The sequence below is a fragment of the Triturus cristatus genome, chromosome 9, assembly GCF_964204655.1.
Source record: "Triturus cristatus chromosome 9, aTriCri1.1, whole genome shotgun sequence".
Taxonomy (NCBI): Eukaryota; Metazoa; Chordata; class Amphibia; order Caudata; family Salamandridae; genus Triturus; species Triturus cristatus.
Window position 1 is genome coordinate 736,338,490 of NC_140592.1, and position 16,700 is coordinate 736,355,189.

Consider the following 16,700-nt stretch of genomic DNA (forward strand, 5'->3'; position numbering starts at 1 on the left):
GTGCGCCTTCCTTTTGAAGGTTTTCTGGTCTCCAGTGGCACTGAACGGCTGGAAGTGACAGAAGCTTATGCACAGGACACTAAATTTCACTTACTGATTTGAGGTGCAAACAATTGTGGTCCGCCGCTGTTGGCTTTGTGTGTACACATGGAAAACCGTCCTTAACTTCAGTGTGAGCTCAAATGAGATACACAAGTCAAATGAGTAAATTAGTTAAAAATTAAAGACAATATTAAAATCAGATATTGCTTTATTAATATTCTCAGATATTAACTACAGACATATATTCTCTCAAACAGTTCATAAAGTGACATGCAAGGGATGCATATAAAACATATAGGACTTTACATATTTGGCGTTGAGTATTTTTGGTTTATATAATGGCACCTGCTGTCCAAAGACTGAAGGACTGCTGAAGAAAGTGTCTTGAAGAAGGGAGATCGCAATGCTGTTGTTAGGTTTACACCTGGTTGGCGATGGCCAGAAGCACTGCTAATGTATCCATCCCACTGAGGAAAACCTACATTCTGTTCTCATTATGATAACTCCTGGGACATGGGTTATGTTGGGAAGAAGGAGGAGGCATTGTCAGTGCAGCTAATGTACCACAGTCCTTTCGGAGGGAAATAAAATACTTTCTACAGTGATAAATATTGACAGAATTGGGTTTCCACTAACATAGTATGGCCCTCGAGACGCAGTTGTAGGCACAATTTAGAGGATCGACATAAACTTGCAGATGCAAGTGAGTTGGAATGTATCGCAAGCCATGTTTTTAAGTTATGGTCCTATCTGATGTGCAATAGTGTATGACAAAGTGTATTGTCTCATAGCTGTTGTTTTCTCTGTTATGCTGGTTCATAACGGTTGTTGAAATTTGTGTCGAGAAATCTTTTTGCACTTTATCAATTGTTTTTATGTATGATTGTGGTATGACATGTTTTTAACCTTATATAGTATATGCTTTTTAACAAAATAAATATAGTACTGTATTCAAACTGAATGTAGTAGTCTAAAATTGATGATATGATCAAGCACTAGGGTGTTGAAAAATCACAACAGGTGTTTGGTACTAGTGGAAAATAATTTGCTTAGTCAAGGGATAATCGATTCTTACTTCCTTGAGAGTGAAAGCCAAGTAATGTTGTAAGAGAAGGGGTTGGTGACATCAAGTTAGATTATGCCACCTGCTCCTGGACACAGTCTACTGACTTCTCACAGAGATCAGGTTGCTGTTTAGGATTTGCTCCCAGGCACATAAACTGTTCACCTGTAAAAACATTCCTGATTTGCATCAAGGAGGCGGCAACGTTTCCAGGAGTGAGCTGCGCCATCCTTTGCATTGATAAACTCCAACTTTATTTGAGCAATCAACCTTTGCTAAGACTTTAACAAGAAATGTGACATTTTGGAACTTTCTTCTACTAAGGGTAAAATGAATTACCAGATCTTTTGAAAATAATTAATAATAATTTCTGAGCTAGATTGACTCCCTATTTTATCTATTCTGTAATAATGTGTTGACTCTGAGGCTTTCTCCTCAGTTAACATAACTGTATTTTTGTATTCATTGTTTTGTTGCAATTATTATTGCATGTTTGCTATTTTAAATGCACCTTTCACATCAGACATGACACCCAACATTGTGGTGTTCCTCAGAAGTACATCGTATCTGCTCTTCTATTCAAAATGTACCTGACCCCTTTGTTTGCCCTGATTAGATCGTTCGACCTCCCTGTTGCAGCTCATATGATATGTAAATCATTCTAAAAAATGGATGGCCTGGAAGACCGCTACAAGTCAAGACTTTATGACTTCCTCTGTTCCTTAAATGCATGTATAATGAGTAACCATCTAAAGCTCACACCACAAAGACAATAATCATGACCTGTGGACAATGGTCCAAACACCCTCCTACCAACATATGGCCCCAGAAACTTGAGGCCCCTCCAATTACATCTAGAGAGGTAAAAAACCTAGGGGTAACCAAGGATTCAGACCTATCCTTGATATATATAAAGAAGGTCATAAAATGCACCTTCTACACAATGAAAACACTGTGGCACATCTTCCCTCACATTTATAATCTCTAAACTCAGTTATGCCAATAGTATGTACATCGGCACCGACAGTTTCATCGTATGCATAATACAACTAATCTAAAATGCTGCTGCAAAACTGCTGCTGTAGGACTAATTCTCCACCCCAGCGAACACATGACAGACCTGCCAGCAAGCCACCGGCGAACTGTAGCTAGATGGTAGGTAGATGAGCAATGTTCAAGGCACGTTGCATCATCAACAGATTAAATTCAAGCATTACAAACAGAATAAGACACTGTGCTCCACGTTTGTACCACGGATCGTCATACCATCTTACTGTAAGAAATTCATAGGAGGTACTGCTTCCTCGGTACAAGTCAGCATCCAACTCACTACCAGCCAAGATTTGAAGAATTGAGGAACACTTACATTTCAGAAGAGAGGTAAAAACATGATTGTTTCCAAATATCTACACCCTTTATTAACTGTGAGACAAACCCTGGAACAATAATGACTCCTTCAATTACAATGCAGAGATATGGAACAGCCCGACCAGCACACAACTTTCTATGTCCAAATAAGTTATAAAGGGCTGACCTGTGTCTAGCCTTGGTATTATATGGTAATGTAAATTCCTACATAATCCTTCTGTCCCTTGCTTATACCAAAATCATGACACCCAGCAATCATGCTGCTGCCTGTCGCTCAAACGAGCTGTATAATAATTCCTTCAGGCTTCTTGGCCCTCTCATACTCACATAGGACAAAACTGCTGCAGGTCATATCAGTCACCCAGCACTGTACCAGTGCACAACCAACAATCAACTACCAGCTGAACAGCCATGGAATAACTCTAGACATGTGCCACATACTGCTGGCCACCAGAGGACTATAATATAGTCCACCACCGCAGGCCCTAACTAACCACGTTATGACCTCATCTCATCTCACAATGTCAGTCATATATGTGATGATGATAACAAAGTCCAGCCCATCCGATCTTTCGACCATCTCTCCTTCCAACCTATACCTGCTTGGGGTGTGGCGTAACAGCCAGAGCTGCCGACTTTGGACCTGGGGAACCAAGCCCGAGTCTCCGTGTCGGCGCTCAACAAACATCCTGTGATTCTAAGCAAATCACGTAATCTCCCCGTGCCTACCAAACAGTGAATGTGTTCATGTGTAGTCATGTAACTGGTGCTCATGTAAAGCGCTCCAATACCCTTGGGTCGAGTTTGCGCTATATAAAACTGCAAAAAATAAACATACAAATCTCAGAATGGGCAACAATATACGGTAACAAGCTTAGTGGACTCTAAGCAAAAGAAATACCATAAAGGGACGTGAAGACCTGATTAATGCTGCCGGCTTCATGAAACCCACAAAACATAAACTTGGCACCGCTGTCTCACACTTCTTCATCCATCGCACTGCTGAGCGCTGCGCCACATAACACGAAACTATACCTCTGTGGTCACCAAGCGCTACCTTGCAACCAGGCACCCGTCATGGTGCAGAGTGCTGCTACTCATGAAGGAAAACGCTCAGGGCACCACCCACAGTGTGTCAATACAATCCTCATACACCTTTCATGCGTTAACAAAAAACAAAGTAAAAAAATATAAATTAATGCTCTTACAGGGACATCTGCTGGCAGGGAAAGGTAATACTGGTTAATTAAACAGCCCTATGAGAAGACCTAAACATTGCTCTTCTCTTGATCGACACATGCTAACTGAGGCAGGGACTCACCAAGTTTAAAAGCGCCTGACCACAATTACTGTGATAAGAGGAGTTTGAGAAATGACACCAATAATTAAAATTCTGAAGTGCTTTATAACTATCCCCAAATGAGTGACAGCTGCTTTTCATTGAAGAATGTTCAAAGCAAACCATCTCTTTTCTGGACAGGCCTGTCGCACATTTCTGTATGTCAGACTTCAAGTATTCTCCTTAAATTTGGGGAGACTGCATCTTGGTTTTCGGAAAGTTTTTCCATTTCAATTAGGAAATTCGTCCTGAGCCCACTGCAGAAAGATACAGCTCGGTTATTTTCTTCTCCATTCTGTTGGCAAAACGTGTGCCCAGGGCCACACAGGTCCTTTAGGCTTCGAAATGAATAGACCCAAAGCTGGCAGACTCTCTCAGTGTCTTTTGGGAATGGGGCTCCTCCAGTTCACGGTGGCAGCTTTAAAGTTGTCGGCGAGTTGTTCTCCTCACTAAGTGACAGGCCTGGAGAGAGAAAAAGAGAAATGGGGTATACACATGAGATTTTGATGTGGGAATCGAGTGAAAAAAACACATGCAAGACAGGGTGGCGTCCTGCGGACTCCGAATGAGCCACTGTACTGTCAGTCGGCCGCCAGCCCAAGCGCCCCATTACTTAGCTCTAGTCTTTACTACCCTGACGACGAGCTTCCTCGTCACAGGCCTTACTTACGAGGCTCTGCCTCTGCCAGGACACAATCCGCCTCTGCACGTCATTTCTTTTGTTGGAAACAGACAACCTCCAGGAGAGGGCGTGTTACCTTTCTGTTCATCATTACCTACATGATCCTTGGTCGTCAATGCATACTTTTTAAATATATATATGAAGGGGTGCAAAGTTTTTCTTAAGAGCCTACCATCTGCTGTGCTGAATGCCAGCGCCAAACACCAAGGCTGTCTAGCTTTGATTCCATCTCATGCCTCTCTTTCACCATCCTTCACTTCTTGCCATTTTACCTTAGTCTGACAGTTTTTTTCACCCCTGCTTTCTCCCTTTGTCACCGTTATTCTATCTTTTTCTTCATATCCTTTTCTACCTTTCTCCCTTCTGCTTTGTATCACAGTCTTAGGCAGGGCACAAGTCCTATAAAAAGAAGTGGGGGGACTGACCAAGTTAGGCAGTATGCAAGTGACATCATGACGCGTGCCATCACAGCACATGATGTCATGACACGTGACATTCCACGTGCCACCACAGGAAGGGACGTCTCTGGAAGGGACATCCCAAGAAGTGACATCAGATACTAAGATCTCACTTGAATGTTTATCGGGTGTATCATGAGTACATTAAAGTGCATTATGATAATTAACCATTGAGATTTGGAGTCGGGGTTGTGCGAAAAGGTGGCGCAATCCTGGCGCAAAATCTGGGCCTCAACTAATACATTTTTTTAAAGCCCTGCCACAAAGAAATTGGCAACAATGAAAATCATATAGTAGATCTGTTCTGGTTAATTAGTTGCAAAGTCTGCATTTTAAAATATTTAATGGGATTAAGGCATCTGCTGCAGAGGTGCCCAATAAATCCCAGGGAATAATAATAATTGTGAGATAACTCTGGAGGTTAACACATTTGTTGAAGAGATCTGTATTTTGTGTAGTCCCACATTTGAATCAAAGAAGTATAGAAGATTAATTTGTCCCTTGCAAAACATAATCACCCACTGTTCTTGGGGGGGGGGGGGGTGCATTTGAGGATTGTTGAACCTCTAATTTGTTGCTACCTTCTTCGGGTTTGTTATTCATGATATTGCAACACACATGGTGTACATCTTATACAATGTTGTGAGCATAAATGTACCACTTAATTATGCAATAGTGCTCTGATATGTGTATGCTATAATATGTGCCAACTGAAAATGCAATAAAATGTTTTTTTAAAAAGTTGTCTCCTGCAAAGCACATTATGTAACATGAGATCACAGATTTTTATTTTATGTAGATAGGTAAGTGGATTACTGCTTTGAACACAAAGATCCTTTTGTTACTCACGGTTCATAAATTGTAATCCTTCTAGTAGACCACAGTGAGCGATGAAGGGCGTTTGACTCCTATACCTTGCAACCCTGACTGTCTCATATAAACACATCTTAAACATTGGTTTGCATACTTACATGATTTATTTTGAGTGGATAATGTGTACGTTATATAAAGAGCTCTAACACTTTATTGGGATGAGTAGTGCTATGAAAGAAATAAAATAGTGCAATTTAAATTGTTATTTGTGTAAATACTGGGAAAGAAAAGCCCATCTGACATTCTGACAGTGCATGCACTTATATAAAGGGACTGGACAAAGTAAAAAGCATGCATCTCTTAAGTACCTGTAAAGAGATAACAAGCTGTGTGCTTTTGTTTCCTCTCCATTGCATTTGCATGTAAGTGTGAGGTTCCAGGACGCCTCCAGTCCGATACTCGATCAAAAGGAGGCCTGATGACCCCTGAACTTCTGCCTTTGTCTTTCGCCCAGCTGGAGGCGAAAAAAGACCCCACCCGCCTGCACGTTGTTGCTGGGGATGGAAAGCCAACAATGTGCAGGAGCTGTTGAACATGTCCAGGCGTCTGAAAAATACACTGGAACAAGTACAACATATTTCTATGGGGCCCAACATCTTGGCAGGGTGGACTGCATCCACCCTGTGAAAATAGTGGGTGCACGTCATGTACCCCCAACTCGTGCCCTGGTTTTAGGATTAAAAATAAGCCCAGGTCACCACAAACAAGTGTTGGTGCTCACCACCTGCACATATTAAGACACCGTCTGTCTCCCTCCTATTTCCAAACATCTGTTGAGTGGTGAAGCATACACAGGGCCGGACTGGCCGTAGCGGCACCGGGCAATCCCCCGGTGCGCCGCACGGGTGAGGGCCGGTATTAGGCCCCTCGGGGCCGTTTTTGTTACAGGGGGGCCCTTTTTGCAGCATAGCTGCAAAATCGGCCCTGTAACAAAATCGGCAGAAAACAGGACCTGGCAAAGAGCTCGGCGGCACCCCCAAGCCCCGGGGGGCCGGCCGAGCACTTTGCCAGGGCTGGTTTTGGTACCCAGTCCGGCCCGGAGCATACAGCTGGACAGAAGGTTGTGGAGTTCTGAGAAGAGGCCTTTTTTATGAGTAATGAAGATCACGGGTGAATAATTGAGCCATTATCTCTTCGTATAACGTTATCAGCACAGTCCAGGTATAGTAGACACACCAAGTTGAACTTGATTTACACACAGAGAATGGAAAGCAAATATATCCACAACACCCTGGAAACAATAATCAGTTGTGATGGATGCAATGAGCCATATAAAAAGAACAAATTCAACAAAGGCAATCTTCAGACCAAGGGATACAGCAATTTGGTAATGCTAGACAAAAGTGTTTGGGGTACCAAATTTGCAAACTCCACATTTCTGGAAGGAACCCCCCTGGATTCTATCCAAGCTGCAAACATATCCCTAGTGGAGGGAGCTTGAATCCGTGCAGAAGAGGAAAAGAAGATAAACCCTAACATTCGACAATCGCAGACTTATTCCTGACAACGACAGCGGAAGGAGATTTCTTTGTTTTCTACACTAGCCTAGAGGTAACAAAAGATGACTTTGAGTTCTATATAAGCATAGCAAGACGGCTCTATGCACATCAAGGGAGTGCATAGCTCACTCGTTGTCCAGTAGTGGAAGGAGGACAAATCAAAGCAGGGCCATTTATTGTTTCATAACATATACTCAATGTCCAGAAAAACTAGAAGTACATAAACCTTTCTCGAAAACCGCCTTGAGGACATGCCTGTGGACAAACGCTCAGGTAATCTCTCTCACCAAAGCAGCTTTATATAGTTTAGCAAACGCCAGCAGAGCCTAGTGAAGGCGAGACAGATATCACCACATGGAGGACTACTAACTTTTGACAAAAGACTGTCTTTCCTGAACTGACTAATTCTCTAATGCGACTCCCTCACCAGGTGACTGCCACCTGTTATGAGGATAAGAAACAGAATGGTTGAAATAGAGCTCTCCCTATGGAGATGTCTAGTCTTCAACCACCACTACAAAGCTAGATTGATACACAGAGAAAACTACATAAGTGAGACTTACTGTGCCAGGCTACGATAAGTCCTCAACAGAGACAAACAAAAAAGGAGAGGGCGAGGCAAGAGAATTATGAGCAATCATGGACTGTGAGGTTGGACTCTCTGTCATGTTCTATTTCTAACAAATTAACACTAAGTCCACGGTTGACTGTTTCAAACCTGAGAGTCTCATTATTTAAGAAAAGGTTACTTGCACCTACTGTTCTCCAGCAGAGGTTTATTTCACAGATTCCCATGTTTGAGTCATTCCCCGTCTTCGAGGAGGGAGTTCACAAGTAACCTTAACATAACATTATGAGAATCAGGGGCAGTTCCTCCGTTACGGCGGAGGAGTGTTCGCCCCACTGCTGGAACCAGCAGACGCATGTAAAATAAAATGATGACAAAGCAGTTTTAAAAAAAATGCTTTATTATAATTTTATTTTACTTCAGAGCCGCTGCTGAGTCTTGAGGGCTGGCCACAAGGAGCAGGAGTAGTGATGGGCTCAGGGCACTGCCAGTGCACATGTAGATTTGGCCAAACCGACATGCGAACCTGGATATCTCCAGCCTATTGCTTAGAGATATTGGCAGGCTCAGGAGTACAGGCTCCCAGCCTCTGCTGGAGCGTGGAACCAGCCCGCTTCACCCAATCCCTACGCTTCTCTCATTCTGAGTAATACCAGCATGAGATTAGCGTCGGATTGGCTCAGGGGACTCTGAGAGCCTATGTGAACATAGTCTGAAGAGGGGGCGGACGTCAGGCTGCAGGTAAGTTATTATTGTTTTATCCTCCCCCACCCCCGCCCACCGATTATCACAACTAGTGTCTGCCACTAATGAGAATACAAGTTGCCTAATTTAACTTAAACCAGTGTCACTTTAGTAGCACACTCACCTCAATGAAAAGCCTGAATTTCAGCCAATATGGTGAAAGTGCCCTGAGGTTCATCCTCCCACAGGTCATCTTTTTTCGGATGTGAAGCACAAGTGTGCAAAGAAGATATCGTTGCAGGTGAACCTCTTTCAGGTGAGGAGCTAGGGCCGCATGTGAATCATACGAAAGATACCAATGCCGGAGAACTGCCGTGATAGGCATTTTTTTTCTACAGCACTAGATATGTCATATATTCACATGCTTCACCTGTACGAAAACATTATCGTAGATATCAATAAGGCAGATGGTAGGAAAAATAGAAAGAGACTCATCTTATATAAGGATGATCAAAAAGTGCTTGTACTACTCCTGCATCCAGGCAGTACTGTTAGGTAAATGTGTGGTGGTTTTTTCCCAGTCACTGCCTGACAAATGTCTGAAAGGGGTACCCCAGCATAGAGAGCTGCTGAGGCTGGCACACTCCTCATAGAGTGTAACAATTGCTTTCGCATGGCAGAATATGATGGCTACTGCCACCCACCTTGAAATTCTTTGCTTAGATTAAGGGTTAGCTCTTTGAGGCTTTGAGAATGACAGAAATAGCCAGTCAAATTCCCTGAAGTTTTTTTGTTTTAAGTAAAACTTCAAATATTACTGCAAATGAAAAACACGCAGAGCTTCCTTTGCTGCATCTAAATGGGCGTGGGAAGGAAGCTTTGAGTACGACTAGTTCACTGAGATGAATATTCCACAGTACCTTTGGAAAGAAATGCAGATTTGTGCATAATATCACTTTGTCTATAGTGATAAAAAGGAAGAACTCTTTCACTATGAAAGCTGAACTTCGCTTACTCACATGAATGGTGCTTGTGCGCGGAAATTAACGCTGTTTTCCATGACAAGCATTTAACACTTGGCCTATGGATTGGTTCAAATGGGCTTCACTTCAAGTCTAACAAGACTATGTTAGGTTCCCAGCTCGCGGGTAGACATTAAGTCAGTGTGAAAGCTCTGAAAGGACCTTGGACACATTCTTAAAGGTGCATCTAGGGTTTAGCAGCTAGGAGTGCATTGAAACCTGCTATAGCTGTGAGATGTGCTTAAACTGATAGATGCTTCAACCAAGCGTACATTGTGCTAACGCCAGCAAGAAGGGAATATTTGGTGTCGTGGATGGAAAAAGGGAGAAGAACATCAGATGGAGAACCTTTTCCATTTTGCCTTGTATTTGCTGTTGGTAGATTATGCCCTTGTGTAGATGACAATGTCTTTATGGTTTAATTATTTTATTGTACACTGCAGAAAGGCAAGTTAGCAGAAACCGGGCCACACTGGCCCAACAGCAATACTGATCAGTGCATTATTTGGCCAAAATCAACAAAAAACAAATACAATCCCACCCACCTCCCGAAGAGACAGAAAAGAAAGAAGAAAGAAGACCTAAAGACAGCCACCCCCCACCCTTCCCGGTCCATACCAGCGAGGTAGCGCTGTGCCAGGCGGGTCAGCGATCATAAAGGCGGGCCAGCCTACGCAGAGGGGTCTGGCGTCGTGAGGTGTAACAGGCGGCGATACCTCGGGCAATAAAGCTCCCGAAATTCTTGCGCAAGTAGTGAGAGGAACAGCTGCCACAAGTTGCCGAAGGAGGAACCTTTCCCAGCTAGTGTGAGAGAAATGTTTTCCATACCTAGTCGTTGATACCATCCGGAATGTACAGGAATACAGGGGGTTCTCCAGCGCTATGGCTCTCTGTTTCCCTCACCTAGCTTTCAATGGGTAAGTGAGCGGATTTGGCACCCCCAATAGGACATAAGCAGGAAACAGTGTTGAGGTGTTTGTCCACGTCATCTAGAATGTGTGTCCAATAGGTCTGGAGATATTCGCAGCCCCACAATAAGTGGACCAGTGTGCCCCTCTTCCCGCAGCCCTGCCAGAAGTCAGGACTTTGCGTCGGTCAGTTTGGTGGAGCCTCTCCGGGGTGTAATACCAGTGATAAACCAACTTGGTAAGTGTCTCAGTGATGCTGTATGGTGCGTTCGATAACAAGCACCCTCCCATTCTGCAAGGCTAAGGGGACGTCCCAGGTCTCTCTCCCAGAGCGCGTGCCCCGCATGGTAAGTATGAGTGTATCTGAGGTCCGCCTGATGAGCCATCGTTCGAATGAGGTGAGGAGTCTAGTGGCCTGGGAGCGGTTGACAGGGTGCATAGCCCAGAGTCGAACTTGTAAGTAGTGCATACGTTCGGATTCCGGGAGGCCGTAGTCTGCCTGAAGCTGCGAGAAGGGGATGATGTCACCCCTTGCATGACAACCGGCTTCCTGCCACAAGCGGTAGGGCTGTTGGGCCATCCCTGGGCCAAAGTCAGGATTGTCCACCAACGATGTGAGTGGAGATGGGAAAGTTGTAAGGCTATGGCGTGTGTTGGTCCAGTCCCAGACTGTGAAAATTGAGCGTGTCACCTCAGAGGTGTAAAGATTGGGGAGGCGGTGATTCTTCAAGAGGATTGTTATTTTCATGAGAGACGTGCCGGTCACAGCTCGATCTTGGAAGAGCCAGTGATTTTCAGATTCAGCCCGGCTCCACTCAACCAAGTATTGGAGCTGTGTGGCATAAAAATAAACGTGAGATCCGGGACCCCTAGACCACCTTCGTGGGGCGGGAGAAATCCAGCTGTCCATTTGAGTCGGGGTTTGCGCCCTTGCCAGATAAATGGGAAAGTTCCGACTGCACCCTATTGAGCCATCCAGTTGGTGGCGGCAGGGGGAGCGTCTGGAATAAGTAGAGAATTTTGGGGAGTATTGTCATCTTGATAGCTGCCACTCACCCCAGCCATGAGATCTGATGGTGTTTCCACCTCTGCAGCTCAGTGCGGATGTGAGAGTGAAGAAGGGAGTAGTTAGAGGTACGCATGGCCTGTAAGGTCGGGGTCAGGTGTATACCCAGGTAGGGGACGGTGTCTGCAGACCACTGCAGGGGATAACGAGCCTGTAGGGCCTCCTGCTCCTGGGATGACAGGGAAAGGTTCATCGCTACAGATGTGGGCAAGTTGACCATAAACCCGGAGGCGCCGGCAAAAAAGTCCGGTTCCTCCAAAAAGGGACCCAACGCCTGCTCAGGGTTCTCTAGGGTGACGAGCACGTCGTCGGCATAGAGGCTTATAGAGTGCGTGTCCCCCCCAAAGCGGATGCCCGTGATCTCAGGGCAATCTCTAACCCTCTGAGCCATAGGCTCCATATAGAGAGCGAAGAGCAGGGGTGACAAAGGGCATCCCTGCCTCGTACCTCTATTAATAGGGAATGGGGTAGAGGTGTGCCCATTGATCCGTACCGTGGCGGTGGGAGACCTGTAGCAGTTAAAAATGTGTGTCCGCATTTTTTCCCCAATACCGAAATGGACCAGTGTCTGTTCAAGATACGGCCAGTGGACCCTATCGAAGGCCTTCTCCGCGTCGATGGTGAGAAGCATGTATTTCCCAGGGATGCGGGAGGCCTTCTCTATGAGGTGCGTGACACGTTTTGTGTTGTCACTAGTCTGTCGCTGCAGAATAAATCCGGCCATGTCAGGATCCACTATTCCCAGCATGTAGGGGGCTAGCCTGTTAGCCAACTATGCCAGTATAAAGCTTCAGATCTACGTTTAAAAGTGAGATTGGCCGATACGACCCACACTCTGACCTGTTCTTCCCTGGCTTAGGGATAACGGCTATTGCTGCTTCTAACATGGAGGCGGGGATTGCCCCAGCCGTTGCAAAGGAATTAAAAAGCTGTGTGAGCAAGGGGCAAGAGTAGTGCAGAACTGCTTATAGAAAGCAGCGGTGTAGCCGTCCGGGCCGGGTGACTTGCCCAATTTCAAGCGGGAGATGGCCATGATAACCTCCTCTGGTCTAATCTCCCTCCGAACATGAGCTGCTTGATCTGGTGTCAAGATGGGGATGCAGGCCTGTGCGAGTTATGCCTAAATATCGGCTCTGTCAAGAGGTTGTGCATCGTAAAGTTGAGCGTAGAAATTGCGGAAGGTCTCGGCCATAGCTGTGTCCTCCGAGCGTAGTTCCCCTGCATTGTCTCTGATTTCCCGGACACCCTCACGCATTCGCACCTCCCGGAGTCTATGTGCCAGGAGACGGCCACACTTGTCCCCTCTCATGTAAAAGGAATGCCGTAGCCGCATCGCTGCCTATTCTGCCTTGTCTCGATCAATGGCTGTCAGTTGTGCCCGTGCAGCCATCAACTGCGGGGTACCCCGGGGTGCTGGTGCATCTGCTCCAGTTCCCACACCTTCTGTGTTAGATCATCCCTCTTTGTTTTGCGGTCCGCATTGTCTGCAGATGAGATGGCGATGCCCTCTCCTCAGATGACTGCTTTGAGAGCCTCCCATCACATGGATAGGGCAGTAACTGGGCTATCGTTATGTGTGAGGAAGTCCTCTAGGGCGCTCTCTAGTTGGGACACTGTATCAGGTCTGTGCAGTAGAGCATCTCGAAAACACCAATGTCGGACTGGGCATTGGATTTGTGGGAGGGCTAGTACAACCTCCATTGCGGCATTATCAGAAAGGGCAGCCGTCTGAATATCAGTTGAGAGCTTGACGTCGCGCAGTGCCTTAGAACCCAGGAAATAATCTAACCTAGCATAAGTTTTATGGGCGTTTGAGTAGTATGAGAAGGCTCGTGACTGGGGTTGTTGGTGTCTCCAGAGGTCTATGAGGTTTAAGTCATGTAGTCTGGTGAGACCTGTGGGTGAAAGGGCGCCAACCTGACTCGTGCATTGTGCTGACCTATCCAGCTCGTTGTCGAACACCAGGTTGATATCCCCCCCTATCAAAATATGACGGTCTTGTGTTACCGTAACATCAGTAAGAGCTTCGTGCAGAAATCGTTCCTGACCCTCATTAGGTGCATAAATGGATCCCACGTGTAGAATATGGCCCCCCCACAAGAAACTGGTAAGTGAGCAGTTTACCTTTTATCTCCACCCCTTTCTGTAGCACCTTCCCCTGGAAAGCCCTCGAGACCAAAATCGCCACCACAGCCGTCTTTTTTAGCTTGGAGGAAAATAATTGGGTCGGGAATGCACGGGACCTAAGACGGTGGCAGTCCTTAGTGAGAAGGTGTGTCTCTTCAAGAAGGCAGATGTCTGCCTTTGTTCTCTCTAGGTAGGAAAGGAGTGTTCTGCGTTTGATGGGATTGTTAAGCCCTCTCACATTGAGTGTGAGTATCTTAACGGAAGCCGCTCGCATCTAGTGTCCAAAAGTAGGTGGGTGCCAAGCATGAGCAGCAGGACAGCGTGAACCCCACAACGCCAGCGCAAGTGTAAGAAGATTATGGCACCCCTTGGACCGGGTCTCCCCCAGAAGAAAAGAACAGATAGCGGAAAAGAGCAGAAAAAAAGAACCCGCAAAAGGTAAACCCAGAAAACTAAGGCACAACAGGTACCAATGAGAGTCTTGAGTTCAGTCATTAGTACGTCATCCAAGGATGACCAGTAAAAAAGTCTACGGGTATGTGGAGTGGCTGATGGGAACCTCAGCCCCCTCCCCCCCCCAACCTGGACAGCGGCAAAACACATAAAGGATATAGCATAGTGGCCAGGCTCAGTCACTTGTCCATGTCTTTGCCAGGGCTCCCGGCAGAGGTTCCAGGACGGCCTGCTGCTCTTTCTTGACCACTAGTGGGTCCGGCCGCTGAGTGCCCCACCGCCGCCAGCGTTCATCTTACTCTGTGTCCTCTGGAAGAGGGATCACCAGTAATTTTCTTGCCTCGGACAAGGAACGGAGCTGGAATAGTTTCCCATCGTGCCGGAAGACGAGGCGGAATGGGTGTCCCCAGGAGTAGGTGATGTTTCGCTGGCGCAGAACCTCCGTGATGGGCCGGAATGTCCTACGTTTCTGGAGCGTAATGGCAGCCAGGTCTTGGTAGAGGGCCCGTGACTGGTTGCAAAAGGTGATTGGCTGAAGCAGTCTGGCTTTACGTAGGATCTTCTCTTTAGTACCGAAGTCCTGGACGCAGACCAGAAAGTCTGCCGGGGGCACCGATGGTGCCCTGGGTGGGCCCCTGTGTGCTCTATCCAGTTTCAGGTCAGAGTCTGGCAGGTCGCCTAAGATGTGGTTGAATAGTGCACATATGTATCCAAAAATGTCCCCGGCCTCTTCATCGGTGCACACCCCCCGGATTCGTATGTTATGGCGGCGGGAACGGTTTTCGAGATCCTCTAGGTGGGATTGGACATCCACCTGCTGCTCATGTATTCGAAGAACTTCTTGTTGCATGGCCGCCAATTCGGTGTCACGAGCATCGCTTTTGTCCTCCAAGGATGCCACCCACTCCCCTATGTCATCAACATCCTTGCGTATGTCTTTAATCTCCGCTGTGAGGTCGCGTTTCACTGTCTGGAGGTCATCACGCAAAGCTGCAAACAAGGATTCAAGAAAGGCCTGCGTCACCGGTGCATCCTCATTAGTGGCCATTTGTGTTGCCGCGCCCTGCCAGCCGGGAGTTGTCGGGCTGCCGCTCTGCGCTCAGGCAAAGAGTTCCTTGAGTGAGTTCTCCTTCGTGGCTGATTTGTCCCTTTTGCCCCGGGAGGATGTCATACTCACTTCCCCACGCCGTGCTGGGCCCTACAGCCACATGTCAGAGAGCGCGGAGATCCTCTATGTCCTCACTTCACCCGGCTGAAGCAGATGGACGTCGGTTGTATTACTCCCGGGGCAGCAAGGTGTCCACTGGTGCTCTACAGGGCCCCTCCGCTGCGACAGGGCGTCGCCGCCCTCGAGCCTTCAGGGTGGCGCAGTAATTGCCCAGCTGCTACGAAGGCTCCAGTTTAGTCTTGCGCCTTCTATGGAGGTCCCCCCTATCAAGGTGCAAGGTGACGCAAAGGGGAAGCAAAGCCAGAACGCGCCAGAGTTCCGCAGGGCTCTTAAGGGCAGGAGTTCCAGGAGCGTGCAGTATTTGATGCTAGGGGCCTCACAAAGCAGGGGCCCATCCCCGAGAGTCCGACCCGCAGTGGCCAAATGAGCAGGGGCGGTAGGTCCGTCCTGGGCAGGCACAGTCCCAGATTCGCCGCTTCACACAAGCAGGCTGCCATGCAGCCAAGGCCCTCCGGTGGACCCGGGAGACAGGGGCCGCAGCATGGAAGGGGGGCAGCAAAACTCACCGCCGCCAGTCCCAAGGCGCCCCGTGAAGCAGAGGACCGGGATATCTCCGGATGCGTCACCTCACTTGCCTCAGGCCTTGAGTCCTCGCGGAGGCCATCGTGCTCCCCGGGCGCACCCCGGCTAGGCCGCTACTCCGCACAGGACCCGGTCTTCAGGGCTATCACTGGTCGCTGCTACCGTCGCTTGCTGGCCCCAGACAATAGGGTGTGCCTCGGAGTCCGTTCTTCAGCCTCTGCCGCGCTGTAGCGATTCGCAGCATGGCGCCATTGGCTCCGACCTCAACGGCCGCGGCAGCGCGACCCCCAGCGACACACTCACGTCCAGGGAACAGGCCCGGCCCAGGCCAAGAGCCGCAGAAATGCTCGCTGAAGTCCCGGGAAACTCAGCATATGAATCGCCGGGTGTCACCAGACAGTGAAGACCTCAATTCAGCCGCCTCCTGTGCGATTGTGAGCCGATGCTAGTGCTTATGGTACAGCAAGTGGAGGAGAGAAGGCAGAGCACTTCTTAGCTCTCCGCCATCTTGGCCACGCCCCTGACAATGTCTTTAGAGTCTACAGGAATATACAGTCTTCAGAAATAGGAGCCGCCTCTGCGAGATTAAGTTGGTCTGTGAGCCAATATTGTTTGGGTCAAGTTGGAGCAATCAGAATTAACCTATTTCACCTGACCTTCGGGGTCAAGAACAAAGTAGGAAAACAGTAGGCATATGTCCCCACCATAGAATCAAAAACACATTCCCCCACAATCCTGTCTATGGTTGTCTACTTGCATAAAATTGCCATTTCTTGATAATTTAAGATCTGATTTTGA

General features: G+C 47.3%; 1 protein-coding gene across 1 annotated transcript in view; it reads right to left on the minus strand.

Moving 5' to 3' along the window:
- Positions 1-232: 232 nt before the first annotated feature.
- The window catches only part of LOC146798677 (girdin-like), a 439,241-nt gene continuing 422,773 nt past the window's right edge, over positions 233-16,700 (minus strand). The window contains exon 28 of the mRNA XM_085625977.1: positions 233-4,274. Coding sequence (XP_085482103.1) covers positions 4,219-4,274 — 56 coding nt within the window. The 3' untranslated portion in view covers positions 233-4,218. The remainder of the gene's footprint in view (positions 4,275-16,700) is intronic.